Below are 25,469 nucleotides of genomic sequence, written 5' to 3' on the forward strand. Positions count from 1 at the left end.
ACATAATGGCTAGGGGACAGGGATGCTGCTCACCATCCTGCAATGCACAGGACAGCTCCCACAACAAAGAATTACCTGGCCCAGATGTTAATAATACCAAGTTTGAGAAGCCATGGACCAGAGGGAAGGTGTACAGATCACTGAGTGAAGTCCCTCTGTAAGTAAACTCGAGTGTCTCTGGTTCTCTGCCCTTCATCCCCTCAGAAGGTTGCATGTCCTTCTTTCTGATTTCTCAAGGTTGTAGATGCCATTCTTTCCCCCTCTGTAGTGCCTGACGTCAGGCCATACACACAGCAGGTACACAGTGAATGTCAGTCACTGGTAAGGGTGACCCTGCTGTCTCTCCAGCCTGGGGCTTGTCCCTAAAGTAGTGGCAGAAGCAAAGAATTCAAGATGACAGCTCTGCAGGAGATGGCTGTTTGGAGTGGGGAAAACAGAAGTGACATGAGTAGAGGTTTGAATCTCTGCCTCCCATTTGGAGCAGTGTGATGCCCTACTTTTGTCCATGAAGTAAGGAATGTAGCAGCCTGGGCAAGACATTCCTCATGGGAAGTTCCATTACTTCTCGATACAGCATATATTATGCCTGTTATATAGGATGGATATCCATTCCCTTATTTATATAATCTTATAGTTGAAATAGACCTAAAAAGGCATTCATGACTTTACTGACATTTGTTAAGGACCTCATATGCATTTAGTTCCGCTTTATATCTTTTACATTTTTTACATCACTTGTTTGTGATGCTTCCCCCCAAGTCCCTTTCCATTGAGAACGAGTATTGTTTCCTCAGTACAAAAACCTCTTATCGGGGCAAAAGATAGCCTGCACTTTGTCATCCCAGGCATTTAAAATGGCACATGCTGAGTTGTATAGTAGATGCATGCCTTGAAGACTACTACAGTAGAACTCATAACATCTCATAGTTGGATCTGTTTCCTTATCATTCTGAGATGTGCTGAAATTGGTAGCATTTTCTTTTCTTCCTTTAGGGCTGATTTGGCCCAATCCTGAAGTTATGATCAATTGCCTGGTGGGAGGGTGGTTTCTGTGGGGTCCCTGGGTCTCTGAATGTTCTTTGCTCTAATGGATTAGGGGGGATGACACTGGCATCCATTTAGTGAGCCTCCTCCTTGAGCTGTTTCCATTTGTCATGAAAATCTGGAAGGAATTTTTGCATTGCCTGAGTAAGAAGATTCAGAAAAATGAGACTGGGCTTATTGATTTATTAGTGTCCAGTGTCCCTAAAATTGGACCTTGGGGTGGGACTTTTTGAGGGCTATAAAAACGTGTAGAGCAAGTTTAGCAGACCTAGATGGCAGTCTTGCCATTCGTCTTATATATTTAGCTTACTTATCTGACTTTAATGGGACCTACTTATATAAGGGGCAGTTTTTAAAGACTAAAAGTGGGACTTCCCTGGTGGCGCAGTGATTGGGAATCCGCCTGCCAATGCAGGGGACACGGGTTCCATCCCTGGCTCAGGAAGATCCTGCACCAATATTCAAACACATTAACCAGAACTATGCTACAACATATAGAAAAAGAAAAAAAAAAAAAAAAACACTCAACAGTGAGTTAAAAGACCCAACTTGTAGTATCCACACTACTATAAATTAAAGCTGTATTTCTGCTTGGTAAAGTATAGAAGCAAAATGTGCAATATGGAAAGACTATATCCCTTCACCTACAAAGATGAAGTGGCAAGAGCTAAGAGTGGCTTGGTTCAGTTATCAAAATGTAGGGTTTAAAATTCCTTGTACGGTAAAGATCTAAAGGGTATCTCTTGGGAATGTCTTTGGTCAACTTCAGTAGCCCATTGACAACTTCTCATTTAGAGCATATATTTATTAATGGACAGAAGTTCTAATGTTCATCTTCCATTACTGATCAGTACTGGGACTAGGGTTCATTTGTAAAATAAGAGATAGTAAAGAAATCGTTAGAATCAGGTATCCTTGAGAGCTTAAAGCTGATACTCATTTGATTTGAAAACATCGCCATGACAGATTTTGTCTTTTCCTTCTACCGTTCTAATCGCCAAACCACAGACAGGAAATACCCAGAACATTTTAAGGTCATTGCTCAATGACGGAGCTGCATGTAGGCACCACATCTGACTCAGGGGGGAGGTAGAGGGAGGAGATGGATGTCCTTGTGAGTGAACCACAGGATAGGTTTTAAGTGAGAATCCCCAGAACACAGCTTCCTGACCTCAGTCGGATTTCAGTATTAAGTCCTGCTGCCCCCACTTACTTGTGGTGGGATCCTAAGCAAGTCAGCAACCTGACTGAGCCTTTTGTGCCTAATGGAAGGATCAGTACTGCTTTCCTAGATAGTCATGCTGGGAATTAAATAAGACCGACATGTAAAGCTTACCACAGTTCCTCAGATATACTAAGTTCTTAATAAATTTACTATATTTTATCATTTTAAACATTAATTTCCTCTCTCAAAACCTCAGTTTCCTCATCTGCAGATGGAGATGATAACAGTGCCTAACTTGTGGGCTGTTACAATGATTGAACAACATAATACACTAAATGTGCCTGGATTCAGTTTAGAATCAATCATTGTTCTCCTTAGAACCTTGACTGTTTCCTATAAGCCAACAGTTAAATATTTAAAATTCTAGTGCAAAATAATATTTTAAAAAGAAAACTTATGGGCTTCCCTGGTGGCGCAGTGGTTGCGCGTCCGCCTGCCGATGCAGGGGAACCGGGTTCGCGCCCCGGTCTGGGAGGATCCCACGTGCCGCGGAGCGGCTGGGCCCGTGAGCCATGGCCGCTGAGCCTGCGCGTCCGGAGCCTGTGCTCCGCAACGGGAGAGGCCGCAGCAGAGGGAGGCCCGCATACCACAAAAAAAAAGAAAACTTATAACTGCCCAACAACATATCAACTGGCATAGACTTCAGCAGTAAAAACCAAAGTAATGCTGATAAAAAAAGAATTCTAGCAAAGAAACACAAGAACGATACTCTCTGCCTAGTGAGTCCACATAATGCAAAAAATTGGGCCAAACATGATATCATAAGGGATCCAAGGATAGCTGAAAACATTTGGGGCATAATAAGGAGAGAGTAAAAAGGAAGAGAGCGGTAGGACCACAGAAGAGTGAGTTCATGCTTTGGAAGAATATTTTCGCAAGGTTATCCAGCCACCTATAGAGGGCAATAGAAAGAAGTCCACTGGGAAAATCAGTAAGGCCAGAATCATGAAGTTCTTTTCTGCATTTTGGGCATATCATCAAATGTAAACAAGTTGATTGGCCCATTTAGGTAAGCCATCACTGTTTATTTCTTAAATTCCAAGGGATGATGAGAGAACAGCTACAAGAATGCAAAGATATGAGAATCTAGGCCAGGACTCTTTTTTTCTGTAAAGGGCCAGATGGCAAATATTTTAGGTTTGTGGACCATGGGATCCCTGTCACACCTATTCAGCTCTGCCATTGTAGTGGGTGAAGTCTGATAACAAATACAAATGCCGAAGACTGAAAAATCTGTCTGTAGACTGAGAGGTATGGAAGCTTTGGCGTGTTCAACACAGAATCTCAGTAGTTTTGCCATTCCTCATACACAATAAATGGTGGACGGATGGACCAATGGATGGTGCAACCCACAAATGGACAGGCAAATTGACTGTGGCAGTGGCTTTATGTCTGTTTCTAAACAAGAGTATCTTCATCATCACAGTTAGCATTTATTGCATTCTTACTGTGCACCAGGCCCTGTTCTGAGTGCTATACCTGTGGTAATTCATTGAAGCTCTACAACAGTCTGGGAGGTAGATATTATCATAGCCATCAGGTATCTGTAGTATGATATAGTCCTGGGCTTGTCAGATGCTTGACCTTAAATGAGTCACTTATGTTCATCTCCTCTGCTCCTTTCATATGGGTGTTTATAAGAATTTAAAAGTATATGTGAAAATCCCCATAAAGTGATATTCAGGAATTAGGTCATTGTTGTTTCAATCCAGCTCTGGTATGTATGAACAGGCTGAGATGGTGCAGCATAGGAAGGCTTGACCCTAGGTGTGTATTGGCCTAGTTGACTGAGGACAAATTGGAAAATAGGGCAAATTGTTGGGTCTGTAGATATTATTACTATTGCTCACCATTATTATTTCTGGTACCTAGGACATTGCCTAGCCCACATCAGGCACTAAATAAATATTGACTGAAGGAAGAAATGAAGGTATAAACAAACAGAGGAAAAAAGAAAAGAAAAATTCACCTGCACCAGCCCAAAAAGGGCACTCTGTCCATAAGATATTCTGGGTGTTAATAGGTTCTCCCAGAGACTGGGATATAGATCATAATATAAAATGATGGGAAATGTCTGATCTATTTACTATTGCCTTGAAAGCGGAAACATTTTCATAATGCATCAGAAAGGCATTTTTCAGGACAACTTGGTAATTCATCTTTATTTCCTTGTATATGCAGTGCATTCCGTTTAAAAAGAGATACTAATGTATTTACTTTAAAGCATATAGATTTACAGCGTGGGATAAAATATATTCATAGGTAGTATACCTTAATACTGTTTAGGTAAAAAGAAGAATCAGCTGGCGTCAGATTAGTATTGATTAACTGTCATTTGATTGACAAAGCAGTGCACAATACACTTAGCAAATCCCCAAATCGAGCTATAAAGCTCTACAGATTTGGGTTTTGACCCTTGCTTTTTTTTTTTTTTTTTTTTTTTTCCTTTCTTCTTTAAATCAGTTGAACATCCAAGAACATACTCTTTGGCACTGACTAATTTAGACCTCATAGACGCTGTTTTTTATCTTACTGTGTGACATTGGCACTGTTTATAGGAGTAGAGGAAGAAGCTATAAAAAAACTCACAAAATGCACTGGCTCCTGGCTTGTTAAATAGAGATGCTAAATGCCCTCAAAGGCATCTTACACCAAGTCACACCAGAAGGACACTTTCGAGCATACTGGCTTTCACAACTCTTGTCTGGTAGTAAAAATTGACTGGCCCTGTGGATTTCCATTTTGTATTGATCAGGTGTTTGAAGTGGAGTCGTACAGGAATAATGATCTCTCTCCAAAGGCAGACTTGTTTGTGGGCTCCAGAGAATAGTTCTTCTCCTTGCGTTAGTGATGTGGCTTGTTAGAGACAGTCATGACATTGACTCCTCCACCCCACGAGGAAAATTACACATTATTCAGGGTGCTTCCAATTGTAAGTTACAGAAAACAAAATTAATCAGGCTTAAAATATATTTTTTTAAAAAATACGAAAGATGGGAATGTGCTCACTCAGTAGATAGTTTAAAATTTCAGGTAAGACAGACTCTGGTGCCTTTAACATCTCTCCCCCTGCACAGGTTTCCTTCAGGCAACTCCTTAGTGGACATCATCTCAGAAAGAAAGAGACGGGAACACCGTTGTGTAGGCAGCCATAGCAACCCTTGAAAAGAACTGATTGGCCCTACTTAGGTCACATGCTCTTAGAGCAAACTCTCTTTCTGGGGAATCAGATATTCTGATTGGTCAGCCTGGATCACGTTCCCTTCTGTATGTTTGGAGGTGGTGGGGAGGGACATGTGATTATCAGCCCTAGCTGGTTTCCCCAAAGCAAATAATTGCTCTAATATCAAAAGGAGAGTGAGGGAATGTTAAACAGAGTAAGACATTGTCACCATTCAACTCTTCCCTTGCTCACTGGCACGTGTGGTGTCTTCTTTTGAAGTTCTTTCTCCAGACTTTGTTTCTTGCTAAGTCTTGAAGATTTGCAATGATGGACACAGTTGAAGAAGAAACTTCATTTTTTTTTTTTACTGCCCTTTTTTCCATACTTATATTCCCTAATCCAAGTTGAATACCAATCCAGGTTTTGATGCCTGTTATGAAACACTGGAGGCAAAGGGAAATGGGAACTCAAGACTATTACAGTTGCCATGGCTTGGGTTTAATGTCAGAAAGCAAATGAAATGGAAAACCTCCACTTCCATTTACTGAAGAACTGCCTACTCAGTTGTATTTTCTCTTTGAAGATGCTAAGCTCACTTAAGGCTGCTTATCCACGTTCAGTCAAGTATTATGAGATCAGCAGGGAAGCTTCTAGAATGCCAGTGCTTCCTCTGCCCCTAGGAGCCACATGACCTCTTTTTTCTCTGCTCTGCTTTGTCACATTTTCTCATTGAGATGCTACTTCTTGTGCACCTTTCAACATGGCTGCCAGCCCCAAATCTATGTTTGATTGTTAAAAATGTGAGCTGGGAGACTAGTTTGTTTGAGTTCTTCTCCCAGCTCGATTACGAAGTAGCTTTGTAACAGTGCATAAGTTATTACTGAACCTGCCTGTATTTCCCAACTCATAGGATTGCCAGGAAGATGAAAAAGACTATGTCCATAAAAGCACTTAGCATGATTCTCAATCCTCAGTAAATGTTGGTTGTCATTGTCTTGTGTCTGTCACTCACCGACATTGCCCTCTCTGTTGCTTAGTTTCAGTTCTCTCAAGCTAGCATCTGACTAGCCAGGTATAGCCAGGTAGCATTTCAAAGAGGACCACCTAGATGACCCTGCAGCAGGGAAGTGGCCATGAGTAGGATGTGCCTAACCAAACATTACTACTCTGGGGTGGTCTGTTCCTGGAGGAGGAGATCTGAGGAGTATGACTCTGAATTACCAAACTCACGATGGAAGGCGTAACAGGTTCAGCAAGGAGTTAAGAACATGGGCTCTGCAGCCAGATTTGTCTGAATTCAGATTCTGGTTGCCACACTCACCCTCTGCGAACCCTTTCTGCACTTCAGTTTTGTCATCTAAAAATAGGGAGGTGATATCTTGTACCTCATAGGGGTACAGTGAGAATTAAATGAGTTAATCCAAGTGAAGTGCTTGGAAAAGTGCCTGGCAAAGAGTAAGCACTTAATAGATGTCAGCTCTTTTTTTTTTTTTTTTTTTTTTTTTTCTGTACGCGGGCCTCTCACTGTTGTGGCCTCTCCCGTTGTGGAGCACAGGCTCCGGAAGCACAGGCTCAGTGGCCATGGCTCATGGGCCCAGCCGCTCCGCGGCATGTGGGATCTTCCCGGACCGGGGCACGAACCCGTGTCCCCTGCATCGGCAGGCGGACTCTCGACCACTGCGCCACCAGGGAAGCCCTAGATGTTAGCTCTTGATAGGACTTTTCTTCTCTAAACATGACTCTGAACTCCTGCAATAGTCTGGTAGGAAATTTCATCTCTGTCATTACTGGGTTGCTCAGGAGTTGAAGAAGCATATATGGTATCAAGAAAATATGGGCAAGCCTACTAATCCTTTGTCCATTAAGCTCACCTCTGATATTTTCATTTTCCTGGCCTGTGTAGTCATTGAAAGTATGTCGACTCTCAACTTTCATGCCATAGAGAAAGTCGAGGAATCTTTGCTGAGGCTCTGGGCCCCTGTGCAGGGGGTCCTGCCTTCAAGGGACGTGACCCTGCTTTCCCTTCTGAGAGTGTGCCATCTCCCTAGGGGTGACTCTGGCCTTCAAAGGACCTTAGATCTCTCAATTCTTATAAATCAGGGGCAAAATCTGCCTCCCCCCCTTGGCTTCCTTCGAAGGCACTCCTCTCTTTCCCGCCCCACTGTAGGAGAGCCAGCACAATCTTACTAAGTTTAGGCCTATGCAAAAGGCAGGAATAGCTGCTGACTTAAGGCAGCTCTGCCTTTGACCCACTGAAAACCTTCCATCATGAAACTCAAATTCATTTTGCTAAGTTAAAGCCAAACCCCAAACTCTCTACTGAATAATTCCATTAATATGACATCCTTAAAAAGTTACCACTACAGGGCCCAAGAACAGTGGGAGCCAGGCGTTAGGGCTTGAGAGAGAGATTGCCTCCAAAAAGGGAGCCCAAAGGGTTTTAGAATGAGGAGATCGTGCTGTATTTGCGTATGGTGGTAGTTACAGGACTCTATCTATTTGTCGAAACTCATGAAACTATATACCACAAAGAGTACATTTTACTTTGTGCAAACAAACAGCAAAGCTATGCAAAGGGCCTGGCTATCTGCTTGAAATGTAGGGAAGACAAAAATATGGGGATAGCAAACATAAATCAATACTTTAAAAAATTATCAAGCCTCAGACAAAGCTGAAGAGGTGGGTTAAGCCTGATCACATCATGTTAAAAAGTTGGGCTTCCTGTTGTAGGAAACGGGAACTCATTACAGGGTGTAAACCAGACAAGAAACCTGCCACAGGTGGGCTCTGGGAAGTTGCACTGAATGCAGTGAATCGGAGAGGTTACAAGCGAGAGCCAATAGAAAGAAGAGCTAGTAGCAGCCTGTCCCATTGAGACCATGTAGCCATTTCCTTTGCTGGACAAAAAACTGTAAGGCTATCACAGTATAGTATAGCTGATAGTGACCAGCTCATACCTCTTTCATCCAAAAGCTTCTTTTTCATTCTGCAGCTTTTCCTGCTTAAGTGAAATTAAATTCAAAACCTTTAAATTTTTTTGTAGCCACTTATCTAGAAAAGCCAAAGACTCTCAGGACATTGTTCTTGACTTTAAGTAGCTGACATTAGAATGAGGGCAAAACATACTCAATGAACCACCTCACAAGATAGAGGGAAATGAGTGCTCATCCCAGATATCAGGTGTGCATTATGGAAGCACAAAAGAAGGAGCAATTAGTGATAACTGAGAGAGGACCGGGGAAAGCTTCATCATGGAGATGGCATTTGAGCTGGGTCTTAAAGGGTGTGATACGCTGAAAAGGAAAGAAAAGTGCTTCCTGGCTGAGAACATCGTGAGTGAAGGCAAGGGAATGGGAGAATGCAACCCCACCCAGTAATCCATGAAAAGATACTTCAGTATAGTATGAAGGTACAGTAACAGTGGTTTCCAACTTTTGGTCCTTTGGTTTATAGCAAAAAAAGATTTAGTGAAGAGTCTGACCCTCTCAAAGGGTCAGTTTGCTTCTCCCTCATTGGTCTTGGGTAAAATAGTATTGAACCTTAGACAGGGGTGAGTAACAGGGTTCTCATAAGGCGGCTCAAACAAATAATAAGTAGGGACTTGACAGTTGCTGGTGGCTTAGTGGTCTGGGGCAACATACCTGAAATTCTATTGGTCTTTGTCTCATGGGAGGGAGATGGCTCTTACAACTCCAGATATGATGTTGATATTCAGGTAGAAAGAAGAGTGGAACCAGCTGCATCTGTACCTTCCTATTAGGACAGTAAAAGCTTGCCCAATACCCCACCCCAGTAGACTTCTACTACATCTCATTAAACAAAATCGTGTCATGGCCACCCCTAGCTTCAAGGGAGTCTGGGAAAGTGATTATTTAGCTGGGCATTTTGCTTCCATGAAATACTGGTATTTTGTTGGCCGGGGAAAACGGGTGCTGATAAAGTAACACACTGGCCATACTAGTGATAAAGTCAGTGGATGGCTTAAAGTCACACGGTCAAATTTACCATGTGAGTCACCTGTATAGTGTGTCCATTTTGAGGCTTGCTTTCATAGTAAGATTGTATTCTGAAGTTTAATCAGTCAAGTGTTTTAATGCTTTCAGATGTTCCGCACTTTCATTAAGATTTCAACTTCCTGGTTTTGCTTTTCAAGTCCTCATCCTCTCCATCACCTGAAAATGACTCTATAAGTTTCTCCAATTATTTTTTAGACAGTGTTTCTTCATCGTCCTCAGTTAGTGTTTCAATTTCCTTCTCCACAGGAAAGCATCACCCCCAACCCACTTGGCAACAGGAAGAAAGTGTTCTACTTCTTTTTCAATGACCAGGAAACCCTTAAAATCATGTACATGTTGTTTTCTTAGGTCTCACAGGCATCCGTTGGCTCTCTGAGTGATTGTTCTCACACTGTGAGACAACTGAGATCTGGACAGAGGAAGCAGTGTGTTCAAGTCTCCCTTCTTACCCTGACTTCCAAGTGGAAGGGCAGGCTTTCCTTCACTTGGTCACACAGTGCACATCCATTGTCTCCCTTTCTCCCCTCACTGTTGGCCTGATTGTGGCTACCAGTCCCACAGAGACCTGGAGGTGACTTTGAGTGGAATGCCACATTCATCCCATTCATGGGACACACAGTACATCATTTCTGAGAGCCAAGGAGTCTCTCTCATGCCCAGCTCTGCGTTTCACGTCAAGAAGGCTTCTCAGCCTGTTGCTGATGCTCTGTTGTTCATGTACTGTCCTAACTCAGAGGTTGCCTTATTCTGGTGTTCCATCAATGTAATACAAAACCAGTGAGTTGAGATGATTTGTTCTGTTGTGTGGTTTTATTTACTCTAAAAAATAATGTAGTCATAAGAAACTGAAGTGAGGTTGCTTGTTGCTTGGATACTCCCTTTTATTTTTTCCAGTTTTGGCTTAATGATACACCAGGCATGAGTTCTGGTCTTTTGGTTTCTAGAGTAGGGTTTGTTTAATTAAACTACTTGTCTCTTCATATCTTGCCGGAATATTTTTGTACATGAATCTTAAATTGCTCTGCGGTTTCACATTCTACACAATTATTTAAAGTGTGCACCTTGATGGTATGGTCGGTTCAATTACACTGTTAGAATACTTGAAAGGAAACACGTCTTATTTTCTTCTTCTCCATTGTTAAGATTCAAATTATTCAGAGATTTTTTTTGTCATTCTGGCCTTCTATCATTGTCATCGACATCTTTTTTTCTAATACGTAATAATGCATAGATAGATAGATAGATCTGCCATTGAGCAGACTGGTGCCCCTATCAATTTCGGTTACTAACCATAGCTGGGTCTTCAATATCTAATATCCAATATCTAATACTCAAGTGTCTTACTATACTTCTCTTGTCACCAAGTGGGAACTCTTGCTGTAACCATTTCTCCACATCCCACTTTCTCCTCAGCCCACGAGTCCACCTCCAGCTCTTCATAGAATGGCTCCTATGATGTAAATGACCTCCATGTTGCTAGATTCCATGGACATTTTAATTCCTCTTCTTAACTCTAAGTACCAATTAAGCACGTTCGTAACTCCTCCCACCTTCTTGGAATACTTGTTACTCCTGACTTCCTATGTTACACCATTTCTGGTCTTCTTTCTGTCTCTTTAGCCACTTCTTTTCAGTTTCCTTTGATGACTCATCCTCTCATACCCAAACTTTAAAAGTTGGAATCCCTTAAAATTCTGACCTTGGCTGTCTGTTGACATCACTGTAACCATTTCTTGGATAATTTCACATATTCTCTTGGTTTCGATGATCATCTGTATCCCAATGACTTTAAGTTTATATACCAGTGGTTTAGAACTCTACCTTGAGCAGTATACCTGCACATCCAGTTGCCTCCATAAGCATCTTAATCTGGGAACTCCATATATTCCTTAAATTCAACAGAGCCAAAATTAAACTTGTCCCCCCCCCGCCCCCCACAACCAAAAGCTGGACATCTCTTATTCATCCACCCCTCATATCACTAAGTTCTTTTTTTTTTTTCTGTGGTACGCGGGCCTCTCACTGTTGTGGCCTCTCCCGTTGCGGAGTACAGGCTCCGGACGCGCAGGCTCAGCGGCCATGGCTCACGGGCCCAGCTGCTCCGCGGCATGTGGGCTCTTCCCGGACCGGGGCGCAAACCCGTGTCCCCTGCATCGGCAGGCGGACTCTCAACCACTGCGCCACCAGGGAAGCCCACTAAGTTCTTTTAATTCTACCACCTCAATCTCACGTTCATCCTTCCCATTTTTTTCACTGTTAAGTTCTTTAGTCTAGGCCATCATCATTTCTCACATGACCTAATGAAATAGTCATCTAACTGATTTCTGTGCATTTGCTCTTGACCTCCTGTAATGCATTCTACAGAGTATACTGGCATACCTTGGAGATAGTACGGGTTTAGTTCCAAACCACCACAAAGAAGCAAATCTTGCTATAAAGCAAGTCACACGAAATTTTTTGTTTCCCAATGCATATAAAAGTTATGTTTACGGGATACTGTAGTCTATTCAGTGTGCAATAGCATTACTATGTCAACAAAAAACAGTATACTTACCTAAATTTTAAAAATACTTTACTGCTAAAATAAAATGCTGACCATCATCTGAGCCTTCACTGAGTCGTAATCTTTTTGCTGATAGTAGCCATCAACATTGAGGCAAGACCCTCTGACTCATCGGGGTGGTGGTGGCTGAAGGCTGGCGTGGCTGAGGCAATTTCTTAAAATAAGACAACAATGAAGTTTGCCTCATCAATGGACTCTTCCTTTCATGAAGGATTTCTCTGTAGCATGCAATGCTGTTTGATAGCATATTATCCACGGTAGAACTTTTTCAAAATTGGGGTCAGTCCTCTAAAATCCTGCCGCTGCTTTATCAACTAAGTTTATGTAATATTCTAAATCCTCTGTTGTCATTTCAATCATCTTCATAGCATCTTCACCAGGAGCAGATCCCATCTCAAGAAACCACTTTCTTTGCTCATCCATAAGAAGCAACTCCTCATCCATTAAAGTTTTATCATGAGATTGCAACAATTCAGTCACGCCTTCCAGCTCCACTTCTAATTCTGGTTCTCTTAATATTTCCTCTACATCTGCAGTGACTCCCTCCACTGAAGTCTTGAACCCTTCATCCATGAGAGTTAGAATCAACTTCTTCCAAATTCCTGTTTAATACTGATATTTTGACCTCTTTCCATGAACCATGAATGTTCTTAATGGCATCTAGAATGGTAAATTCTTTCCAGAGGTTTTCAATTTACTTTGCTCAGATCCATCAGAGGAATCACTATCTATGGCAGCTATAGTCTTATGAAATGTATTTCTTAAGTGATAAGACTTGAAAGTCAAAATTACTCCTTGTTCCAGGGGCCACAGAAGGGATGTTGTGTTAGCAGGCATGAAAACAAGATAAATCTCATTGTACATCTTCATCAGAGCTCTTGGGTGACCAGGTATATTGTCAATAAGCAGTAATATTTTGAAAGGAATTTTTTTTCTGAGGAGTAGGTCTCACCAGTGAACTTAAAATATTCAGTACACCATGTTGTAAACAGATATAGTGTCGTCCAGGCTTTGTTGTTCCATTTATAGAACACAGGCAGAGTAGATTTAGCAAAATTCTTAAGGGCCCTAAAATTTTAAGAATGAGAAATGAGCATTGGCTTCAGCTTAAAGTCACCAGCTGCATTAACCCCTAAGAGAGTCAGCCTGTCCTTTAAACTTTGAAGTCAGGCGTTGACTTCTCCTCTCTAGTTGTGAAAGTCCTAGATAGCATCTTCCAATATAAGGCTGTTTCACTTACACTGAAAATCTGTCATCTAATGTAGCCACCTTCGTGAATTATCTTAGCTAGATATTCTGGATAACTTGCTGCAGTTTCTACATCAGCACTTGCTGCCCCACCTTGCACTTCTGTGTTGTGGAGACGGCTTCTTTCCTTAAACCTCATGAACCAACCTCTGCCAGCTTCAAACTTTTCTTCTCCAACTTCATCACCTTTCTCAGCCTTCATAGAATTGAAGAGAATTAGGGCCTTGCTCTGGATTAGTCTTTGGTTTAAGGGAATGTTGTGACTGCTTTGGTCTTCTCTCCAGAACTCTAGAACTTTCTCCATATCAGCAATAAGGCTGTTTAACTTTCTTCTCATTTGCGTGTTCGCTAGAGTAACATTTTTAATTTCCTTCAGTAATTTTTCCCTTTCATTCACAACTTGGCTAACAGTTTGACACAAGAGGCCCAGCTTTCAGCCTGTCTTGGCTTTTGACTTGCCTTCCTCACTAAGCTTAGTCATATCTAGCTTTTGATTTAAAGTAAGAGATGTGCAACTCTTCCTTTCACTTAAACCCTTAGAGGCCATTGTGGGTTTATTAATTGGCCTAATTTCAATACTTTTGTATCTCAGGAATTAGGGAGGCCCAAGGAGAGAGAGAGACAAGGGAACAGCTGGTCGGTGGAGCAGTCAGAACACATATAACATTTAACAATTTAGTTCGCCATCTTATATGGGCATGGTTTGTGGAGCTCCTAAACATTGATAATAGTAACATCAAAAAATCACTGAACATGGATCACCATAACAAACATAATGATAATGAAAAAGTGAGGAATGTTGTGAGAATTACCAAAATGTGACACAGAGACACGAAGTGAGCAAATGCTGTTAGACAAACGGCACCAATAATAGACTTGCTCAACAGAGGGCTGCTACAAACCTTCAATTTGTGGAAAATGTAATATCGATGAGCTCAGTAAAGTAAAGCACGATAAAATGAGGTATGCCTGGGCTTCCCTGGTGGCGCGGTGGTTGAGAGTCCGCCTGCCGATGCAGGGGATGCGGGTTCGCGCCCCGGTCCGGGAGGATCCCACATGCCGCGGAGCGGCTGGGCCCGTGAGCCATGGCCGCTGAGCCTGCGCGTCCGGAGCCTGTGCTCCGCAACGGGAGAGGCCACAACAGTGAGAGGCCCGCGTACCGCAAAAAAACACAAACAAACAAACAAAAAAAAGAGGTATGCCTGTAGTCAGGCCCTATAGCTATTGGAATTACAGACACTCAACAAGCAGTGGCTTAAACAAATCAGAAGTTTATTTTTATTACATAATAATAATTCTGAATATAGGCTGTCCAGAGCTGTCACAGCAGCTCAGCAACAGCAGAAAGCAACCAGATTCCTTCTAACAGTATCTTAGACAGAATATCAGCTATCCAACTGTAAAAACTCCTCTCAAATTTTAACATGCCCTACATGACCTTGCCCCTCGCCCTCACCAATCTCATTTTACGACCATCTTGCTCCGCCCACTCAGGCTACGCTGATCTTATCATTATTCCTTGAAAGCCGCATCCTCCCTCTTGTCTCCGGGCCTTCATACATGTCCTCCTTGCAGATGTGCTCTGTCCACCCGCCTCCACCTCAGCTGTCTCTTTGCCTGCCTAATTCCTCTTCCTTCTTCGTTTCCGCAGGAAGCCTTCGCAGATCCTTCCATACTATGGCAAGCCTCCCACTCAGTGCTCCGTCAGCTCCCTGTCCTACTTCCGAGTATTTACCTCAGTGTTCCTCACCCTTTTTTCCAGTATCACTCTTCTAAGGAATCATTTCAGTCCTTTTTCTCCCTAATTACACCCGTCCAATGGAATTTTAGTATCATAGGTACTGTATATGTATTTATATATATTTGTGCTTTATACGTGAATGGATTAAGATTTATTCTGCCCTCCAAGACCAATTTTTGTACATTTGGGGGCTACATTACCCTTATTGAGAACGCATGGTTTATGATAATTTTTATCAAAAATCAATTTAAATTTGTTCTCGAATATCTTTCTGTCTAGCTATAATAAACCTACATAAGGGCAGAGATAGAGCTTCACACTGAATATTGCCTTAGCATTGTGCCATGCACATAGTAGGTAATTGTTAAATATTTATAGACAGTAAATATTATAACCCTTGGAATGCTGTAGATTTTGTTTTTTGATCCCTTAAGGAGGAAGGTCTGAACCTGTTTTCCCCACCAACCCATTTATGGAGTAGGCCCTCCATAAATATTTGTTGAATGAATTTTCTGTACTTTGAGGTTAGGCAAATCTGTCCTAGTTCCTGAAAAGAAAATATTTCATACGTATCCTAGAAACAACTTGTAATGACTAGAAATGTTTTGCGTTAGCAGTTTATTCAATGCCACCAGCAGCCAGGGAGACATAAGGGTATTAAGTTATTTCAAGTGACTTTTTCCAATCAAAGTTACTGTCTTGCATCTGTCTGTTACTCATGTGTGGGGATGGCTTTCAGAAATTGACATCCCCCTTCAAAGTGGTTAATCCTGAAATAAGTGGAACCTCTGCAACCTCACTGATTACTCAGTTCACTTTAAACTGTTGATTAAACATAACCCAACTCCCTCCTTGAAAAGAATTTTTCACTGCATAAGACTATTAACGGGGGCTTCCCTGGTGGCGCAGTGGTTGAGAATCTGCCTGCTAATGCAGGGGACACGGGTTCGAGCCCTGGTCTGGGAAGATCCCGCATGCCGCGGAGCAACTAGGCCCGTGAGCCACAACTACTGAGCCTGCGCGTCTGGAGCCTGTGCTCCGCAACAAGAGAAGCCGCGACAGTGAGAGGCCTGCGCACCGCGATGAAGAGTGGCCCCCACTTGCCACAGCTAGAGAAAGCCCTCGCACAGAAACGAAGACCCAACACAGCAAAAATAAATAAATAAAATTAATAAACTCCTACCCCCAACATCTTCTTAAAAAAAAAAAAGAGAGACTATTAAGGGAAAGTCAAAAGTTCACGTTAGGAGTTAAATCCAAAAGCACTGTTTCTGTGGAAAATTCTGAGGAATTTTCTGTGATCATTTCTCTCAATTCACTTATACCTAACTTGGATAATGTACTGTAGAGGAGATTAGTTTTCAGGAAAATGGGTCTCACTCAGATATCATAGAATGTTTAAGTATCAAAGTGTAACCATGTCAGGAGCCTAGACTTACAGAGGCAAAAATCATTACCTCATGTACTTTAGAAAGATTTTAAGCAACAGGAGACATATGAACTGTGTTCAGCTGAAACATTGGAGTAACCAGAAAATTATCTTTCACAGAAGACAATGTTTATTATTCATAGAATTATTACATTATTCATAGTGTTTTTTAAAAATATTTGTAAACACTGTGAGAGACTTAAAAATGTTCTTTGTCATGTTGCCTGTACCTTCACAGGAAAAATATAGCTGGATTCATAGCGGCTTCTTGTATTAAGTAAAGGCAACTTCAATTGAAATTAAAATATCAAATGTCAAAGAAGCTAGATTTTATTGGAGAAGTGTAAGGTTGCCGTGGGCACAGGTGGCTTTGGGTATTAATCACTTGGCTTTGACCTCAATTTCAGACCTTCCCATGGGCCCTGTGGTCATTCTCTGTCTCCCTCTTGTCCAGCACATCACTAGATCCCATTGGTTTTCCTCTTAACACATTGCCTAAGCCACCTGCACTTCTCCGTCCTGGCTGCCAGTTCTTTAGTCCAAGCTGTCATCACGTCTCCTCTGCTTCGCCTCATTTACCTTTGCCCTCTTCAAGTGTCTTTTCCACGATACAGTGTCTCAGACAGCTCAGGCTGCTGTAACAGATACCACAGACTGGGTAGCTTAAACAGCAGACATTTATTTCTCACTATTCTGGAGACTGAGAGGTCTGAGATCAGGGCACCAGCATGGTTTACTTCTGGTGAAGGTTACAGTTGGAGCATGTGACTTTTAGGGGGACATAAATATGCAGACCATAACATGCAGCCACAGTAATCTTTGAAAAATGCCAGTTTGCTCGGGTCTGCTTAATACCCTCACTGTGGGACTTCCCTGGCAGTAAGACTCCGTTCTTCCACTGCAGGGGGCGTGGGTTTGATCCCTGGTGAGGGAACTAAGATCCCTCATGCTGTGTGGCACGGCCAAAAAAAAAAAGGCTTCACCCTTGGCTCTGCATTACCTGAGCCAACCCACCTCTCCAATCTCATCCCACGCTGCTCGCCCTTGCTAAATATGGTCTGGCCACACCAATCTTCTTTATTGACCTCAGCTTCCCAACCCTGCCACCTTTGCATAATCTCTTCTACCGTTCTTTCCCCCTCTTAACTAGGTTGTTCCTAATCACTTAACAAATATCAGCAAAACTTCACTTTTTCAGGGAAAAATACCTGACAGACCAATCTATGACCCCAAGTATTATACTTTCAAAGACATGTTTGATTTTCCTTTCAAGTCTGTATCACCATTTGTCACTATTGTATGTTATTTCTGAGTTTATTTAATTACTGATTCTTTGAACTAGCCAGTGTACCCTACTGGAGAGTACTACATTCTACTGGTCTATATGCTCCATGTCTCTCTGGTTCACCTCTACAGTCCCCTGATCAATACATATTTGTTAAATACATTTAACTTTGGGTTTATCAAACCTACCGTGCTCCTCTCCTGGTCCGTTGGGTTCTTCCAACCAGGTTATCTGGAGGTTCCTAAAACATCAGGGCTGGATGTGGCCTCATGGACCCCTAATCCCCACCCCCGCTTTGTACAACAAATGGGGAAGTAAGACCTGAGGGCAGATAGCCAACAGTCAGCTATAAGCTTATGCAAAATCAGCACTAAAAATCAGGTCTTTGGTTTCCCAGTTCTCTGATATTTCAGGAAATTGAATCATTCCTTCTCCCATTTTCTTTTCTTTAACATCTTTATTGAAGTATAATTGCTTTACCTTGTTGTGTTAGTTTCTGCTGTATAACAAAGTGAATCAGCCATATGGATACGTATATCCCCATATCTCCTCCCTCTTGCATCTCCCTCCCACCCTCCCTATCCCACCCCTCTAGGTGGTCACAAAGCACTGAGTTGAGGTTCTTCAGAACCAATTTTTTTTTTTTTTTTAGATTCCATATATATCTGTTAGCATACGGTATTTGTTTTTCTCTTTCTGCCTTACTTCACTCTATATGACAGACCCTAGGTCCATCAACCTCACTACAAATAACTCAATTTCATTTCTTTTTATGGCAGAGTAATATTCCGTTGTATATATGTGCCACATCTTCTTTATCCATTCAGCTGTTGATGGGCACTTAGGTTGCTTCCATGTGCTTCCTTCTCCCATTTTCTTATCACCATTTTTTAGATTGACATCCTTTCTCTGTTTTATAATCTAATATTGGTATGAAAATAGAACCTTATCTTATCAAGTAAAATATGGTTGTTTTTAAGGACTGTCATTCAGGATATATCTACCCAAGCAACAGGAATTGGAAAACTTAGAACGTTGACTTCAAACAATGGTCGTCAGATGTTTTAACTCACATATGGAACCTGTGAAACATTTTAGCTCCATGGTTTTAACCCAAAGATGATTTTTAGTCTATTTTCATTTATACAAAATCATTAATCATAATTATGCCCATGTTAATGAATGTATGTCTAGAAAGAATTTAGCAGAGCAAACTCCATTAAGCTAGTTTAATTCCTTCATCAATTTTCTAAACAGTACTCTTAAACCATGTCTGCCCTTTTTAAAAGCTTTTCTTGAAATTAGTGTCTGTAAGAGTAGTTCTTTTCTATGTACAACAAAGATTTGACTTATCATAAATTTCTTAAACTCCAATGTTACTAATTATAACTTCTATCATGGTAATTTTTTCTTTTGTGTCTTATGTTTCTCTCGAGTCCAATTTTCCTGTATCATAATTTGCATATCTAAATTTTTCATCCAGTATTTAGTCCATAGCTATTTTCAACAGGTACAGATTTAGGCACTTTTATGTTTCTTATTTTTATAAAATTGAATTTCCCCAGATCAATAAAGAGTTACAAACCAGGTTTTTGGGTTTTTTTAATTATTCTCATCTACAGTAAATTTTGTTCTTCACCATTTCATCTCTTATGAGGTTTATTTTCTGGTGATTATTTCTACCAATTAATTGTAGTTTGAATTGGACAAATGTCTGTCTGCTTTAATTTGCTTCTTCCTTAAACACTGAGAACATTTTTAACATTTTCCTTTGATATTCCAGGGTTGCTCTGTTTTCCTGGTAGGAATTGGAGGTGGCTAAAGATAGTCTTCTGTTTAGATTAGATTGTTACCTTATGAAATTTTAAATTTGGGGAGAAAACACTTTAGCTCTGACACTTCTCATCCCATCCCTCATTTTACAGTGAAGGAAATCAAGGGCCAGAGAGAGTTATGTGATTTGCCCAACGTCACAGAGATATGACTGGATTTCAGGGCTCTTGACATCCAGGACACTCTGAGGGAAAAGCATGACCAAACTGACCTCTGAACTTGAGCATACTTTCTAGAGAGGAGAAACTGGCTTTTTTGTTACTATGGCAACAAAGTGCATTAGAGATTTTTTGACGAGTTTACTTCCTACCTGTGCTAGTAGGAAAAAAGAGCCATTGAGCTGATCTTTATGATGATTCAAAACACTTTAGAAAGATCCTGTCACATGCTTTTTAAGTTCCTGATTGATTGTGTGGAATTAAGTTACTGGGCAGAGAACCAGCTAATGGAAACACATTGATGAAATCATTTCTGAGGGACATTAAATGGAACTTAAAGCTGAAATGGCTTTATGGATTTTTTCACTCAAAGTGTTTATGAACATTTATTGCCAGTAAATTATATTGTGTCAAAAGAAGGAATTAGTAGGCATGGCTTTAATAGAAACCTTTTTGAAATAATAAAATTGAGAATAATTTATTATCTAAGAATGGATAGAGGATGGGATGGGGGAATTCATGCTGAGGAATGATAGCCCACTCTGCAGCTTTTGGGAAAGTGAAAAATGGTGTGGAAATCAGAAATCTGTTAGGACTTGGAAAGAAAGGGTCTTTTTGAAATGTATTAATATCTCATTTCATTGTACATGGGAATTATTTTTAGAAGAGGAGTGATAGGGGATTTAGCAGGTGTTACTTGAGGCTATAAACATGGGTATTTGTTCATGTTTCATAAAAAGAGGAACAAGTAGAGTGTTACTTAATCTGCTGAATGAGGGTCTAGAGTAGGGTCAAGGGCATCAGTTTCAGAGCTGAAAGGCTGGAGCTCAAATCCTGGCTCCCCCTCTTCACTGTGTGACCGTAGAAAAATTTCTTGACTTCTCTGAATCTCACATTCCACAACCATAATAACAGAAATTAATAGTCCCTCCCTCACAGGGTTATTTTCATGATCAAATGAAGACAGTTTCAGTAGTTTCTGCTTTGTAGTAAGTGCTTTTAAAATGTTATTTTTTAGGAGTCATAGAGGACCCAAATAAGAGGAAGAAAGAATAGGGTTCATGAACATATTAGTACTAGTAGTAGTATTTTATTAATTGTCATTTGATGATTGCTATGTACCAGAGATCTCATTTAGTCTCCAAGATCCCTGGGAGATGAGGGTACTACCCATATCTCTTCTTTTCAGAGAAGGAAACTGAACGTCAGAGAGATTCATGCCCAAGGTCACTCAACTACTGAGAGATTTTGATAAGTTCCCCTGAGAAGTCACGTGCATGAGTCTGTCCTCCAGTATGTATGGGACATGTGGACCCCTGTGGCCGAAGTCCAGCAAAAACACAATCAAAGGGCATCTGGTTGGACAATGGAAGCTAAAGGAGCATGAGTGTCTTGCCCTTCACTTTCATCCACAACCAGAGCCTGTCAGTTACCCATCTCCTCCACCTGTCAGAGCCATCCCCTCTGGATTTTGCTCACTTGCCATTTAATGAGTGCCACATTGGCCTGGCACTGAGAAAACAAGGCACGAGGGCGCTGGGTCTAAATGTGGGTTCTTTAGTCAGATGCCCGGACGTGAATCTCAGCTCTAGTGCCCACTGGCCATAGGACCATGAGCCCCACATGTCTTTAGCCCCAGTTCTCTTATCTTTAGGATAAGCAGGTTCCTTGGTCTTGGAAAGAGAACACAAGCCTTCTGATCTTATTCTACTTTAAAGAGATATTTCTATTCAGCCCAAATAGCATTCCTTTATAAGCATACTCCTTTATTTTAGTGGTATAGTTAAAATGCACCAGGGTGTGATTTTAGACATTCATTTAATATGTGAGGTATGAGGAGTTTTATAGCAGTAAATTATTCCTCCCATAGAAGTGGTAGTACTAGTTGAATTGAGTCCAGGAGGAGTCTTGGGAACCTAAAGTCGAATCTGTTTATATTCTATATAAGACCTTGCTCCTGCCCACACAGAGCTTACGATCTAGTTGAAGAGATAAGATGAATGTCTGCGAGGTAAACCCCAAATAGTGTGTGCTCAGTGCCTAATGAGTGTACGTAGTCATCTTACAAGTATTTGTTGAGTGCCTGCGCTGTGCTAGACAACGAGGATAGGACAGAGAGCAAGATGCACTCCTAGCCAGGAGCACAGCAAATGTGCTTGCAGGTCAGAGAGCTGAGGATCCAAGCTCAGGTGCTCAAAGGAGACCATGTTCTTTCCACAAACACAGATAGTGAGCATCTGTAATGTGCTGGATGACTTTATTGTCACCCTTTTTCCCCCTTGGCCTTGCTTTCAAAGGGTGGCAGAGCTCAGCGCCCCCGGCTGCAGTAGAGCAGTTCCCTCTTGAGCCTAGTATAGCCAGAAGTAAGAAGTAAAGTAGCAGATGAAGTTTTGTCATTGTATCTGACAAATAAAGAAACAGGCTCAGTACAGTTTGGATGGGATAAAGAAAATGGCCCGAGCTTTTGAGGTTCATTTTTCATAAGAGTCGGTCATTCCTCATTTTTGGACAACTGTTCTGAATAAGTGTAATCTATGTCCTACTGTGTGCACCTACTTGGTACAGTCACCAAAGTTGCAAAATAGATCTTCTTTGACTTCAAAGATCTTACAAAATGATGGAAAGAGTGGGCATGAGAAAGAGGTGAAACATTAAGTGTTACAGCATTCTAGAAACAATTCAAATAATGAAAGCTGTCCATGGGCAATACTGATTGCCATATGGGTGAGTCAAACAATTATGGCTGATTTGGAAAGAGGTAATGCTCTTTCTGTTGCAGCTTTCATGGAATTCTCGGTAGAGGAAGAGGAGATTTGAGCTGACACTAGAGAGTAGAGACAATGTAAATAAACAGAAATAACTGTCCTCTCCTTATTGAGATATACAATTGTTCCTTTAAATATGTAGATATAGATACAGATATTTTTAAATAGAGCTCAAATGGCTAAGAACTAAGCATCTCTACGAATGTCAAAGAGAAGTCCCTGTTAACTACAGTAGCAGCAGGTGGGAGTCGTTCAGTGACAGACAATATGGCACTGAGAGATGGCTGAGGGCATGGTCTTGGGTTTCACACAGCTTAGAGCCACCTTCCGATCTCTCAGTCCCCGTCCTGTGACTTCTGCAAGCCTGTTTTATCCAGTTGGCAGCCTCCACAGTGCCTTTGACCTAGGTGCTCCTCAAAGGATCCCAAAAATGTTGGAGAGGGGAAATGGATATTCTGCAAAACCAAATGTAATACATATGTAACAAAAGCTACATTATAATTTGTAATCCACCCCATTCTTACTCAGTTACTGTATTAGTCAGAATTCTCCAGAGAAACCAAACCAATAAGGTCTATACAGAGAAAGAGATTTATTGTAAGAAATTGGCTCACACTATTATAGAGGCTGAGAAATCCCACACTCAGCTGTCTGTTAAATGGGGACTGAGGAAGGCCAGTGGTGTAATTTAGTCTGAGTCCAAATGCCTGAAAACAAGGGGAGTCAATGGTGTTGATTCCAGTCTAGGTCTGCAGGCCTGAGAACCAGGACCACGGACAGCAGGGAAAGATCAATGTCCCAGCTCACAGGGTGAGGCAGGAAGGGCGGAATACTTCCTTCCTCCACTTTTTTGTTGTATCCAGGCCCTCATCTGATAGGATGATTCCCACTTACATTGGAGAGAGCCAGCTGCTTTATTCAGCACACCTATTCAAATACTAATCTCATCTGGTAACACCCTCACAGACACATACAGAAATAATGTTTAGCCAAATATCTGGGCACCTTTTGATCCTGTCAGGTTGACACATACAATTAACCATCACAGTTATGAAGAACACAGTAAAGTTTCAATCACTAGAGCAAAATAAATAATATATACTTAATAAAACCGTGAACATTCTTATGAAATTTACACCAAAAAATGTATCTAACGGGGCTATGGGTACATTTTGAAATGTACCTGTATATTTGAAATGATGTGATTTGGGATCTTGGAAAGTAAAAGTGTCTATGGGCAGAGAAAGATCTTAAAGGTCTCCACATGGAGTGTCTCTATGCCAACTGGAACTGTCAGTTTTATGGGGTTGTTGCAGGGAATAAATGAGATATATCTATGATGGTATCCAGCAGTGTGGTAGTCCCTCAGAAATGTTAGCTGAGAATAATAGTTATTATTCACCAGAATATTCTTTTAGTGACCATATATTATGTTAAGGCAGAAAAAAAATTCTGATTTTACTTACAGTGGTCTATTACTCTTATCAAAAAGATTAAACATTTCCATAGTTGCTACAAAAGCCAGGAAATCAGTTCATTTTCCTAGAGTCATTAGTATGTCGGGATAAGCATGGATTTGGAATAACAGTGGTTAGTAGAGGATTTCTAGACGTTATAACAATGCAAGAGGATTCTAGAAATTCACACATGAATGCAAGATATTATTCAGTCCCTTCTTACAGCATCAAAGAAGCACACTGAGCGTATAAAAATAAACACCTTTACTTCAGGATACTGCCTGGCTAAGTTTAATTGAAAAACAAATAGCCAGTGCAATTGTCTGTGATAAACTGAGGCTTAAAAGATTTGAAGACACTTTGGGAGCAGAAAAATTAGATAATAACAATCTTTACGGCTGGAAAGTTTCAGCTGATGTTGACAAGTTGTAAAGGTAAAAGCTTATAGCAAAGTCAAGAGCTAAATGTCTAGATTGGGTCGGGGATCAATGTTAATACTCAGATTGTAAAAGCACTGAACTTCAAATGATCCCTCATGGTGTTCTAAGTTTTCAAGATTATTGTGTAAAGCTTGATTTACTGAAAAACTTTGGCTTAATTGTCCTTAGGCAAATACCTTACATTCTTACAGTATTCTCTACCATCTAACTCTTTTCTTAGATGTTGTATGTGTTATGTGATTTGTGCCCCATGCTGCAGTAACAGAATTTCAGCTGCTGGTTTTCAAAACACTTCCAGTTGGGTGACTATTAATAGTTTATGAGAGACATGAGTCAGACCATGCCATTTCTAGGCATCTTTTTTTTTTTTTTAAACCAACATGGAATTTGCCTCATGGCCTCACTCTGATCTCAGCAAGAACACATTCAAAAGAGTTCCTTGTTTTTTCAAAGGCTGTTTGCATGAGTTGATTGAATGCTCTCCTAGCACAGAGACCTGCCCTAGAGCCAGTGGCAGAATACCTGTGTATTGGGTTGTATAAAGGATTCACTGCATTTAGCTCCATTCATTGTGCTGACTGTGCCTCCCAGTGACACATCCAACTCTCCAACCTCTGTTTGCTTTTTTCTTTTGTTTACAGGAGCAGAGGGCACAGTGTTCCCTAAATCTATAGAGACACCTAATGTCAGGGCAGATCCCTTCAAGGAACTAAGGTAAACTTCTGAGTATGGTTTGCATTGATTAAGTGGCTGTTTGCTCTCTTTGTGCAACTGGTTGATGATCGGTTTTGAATATCTATGATGCAACAGTATCATGAGTATATGAACTGGGAGAGATTAGAAAGGATGTGAAGATAAGCTACAACTAAGAGAAAATTTTCTCTGAGGACTTAAAGTTGGAAGTTTGGAGGAAGTGGTTGCCAGTCTTGGAGTTGTCAGATTTAGTATTCATTCATTTGCAGTGTGTATTTCCTGATGCATTTTGTGGTAGCAAAATCCTCTCCAGTTAGAGAACTAATCAGTAATTGGTGCTGATCAGCCCAAAGAAAAGTGGTGTTTAAAAGAAGCTGAACCGTAAATACAATACTTTTTTTTTTCTATC

General features: G+C 41.1%; 1 protein-coding gene and 1 pseudogene across 1 annotated transcript in view; one reads left to right on the top strand and one right to left on the bottom strand.

Annotated features, from left to right (window-relative positions):
- The window catches only part of SGCD (sarcoglycan delta), a 422,824-nt gene that overhangs the window by 288,097 nt on the left and 109,258 nt on the right, over window positions 1-25,469 (top strand). Inside the window, exon 6 of the mRNA XM_028493399.2 lies at window positions 25,009-25,081. Within this exon, the coding sequence (XP_028349200.1) occupies window positions 25,009-25,081 (73 nt within the window). The remainder of the gene's footprint in view (window positions 1-25,008; window positions 25,082-25,469) is intronic.
- LOC129392304 (tigger transposable element-derived protein 1-like) lies at window positions 12,094-13,806 on the bottom strand (annotated as a pseudogene).

This window comes from Physeter macrocephalus, chromosome 8 (genome assembly GCF_002837175.3).
Source record: "Physeter macrocephalus isolate SW-GA chromosome 8, ASM283717v5, whole genome shotgun sequence".
Taxonomy (NCBI): Eukaryota; Metazoa; Chordata; class Mammalia; order Artiodactyla; family Physeteridae; genus Physeter; species Physeter macrocephalus.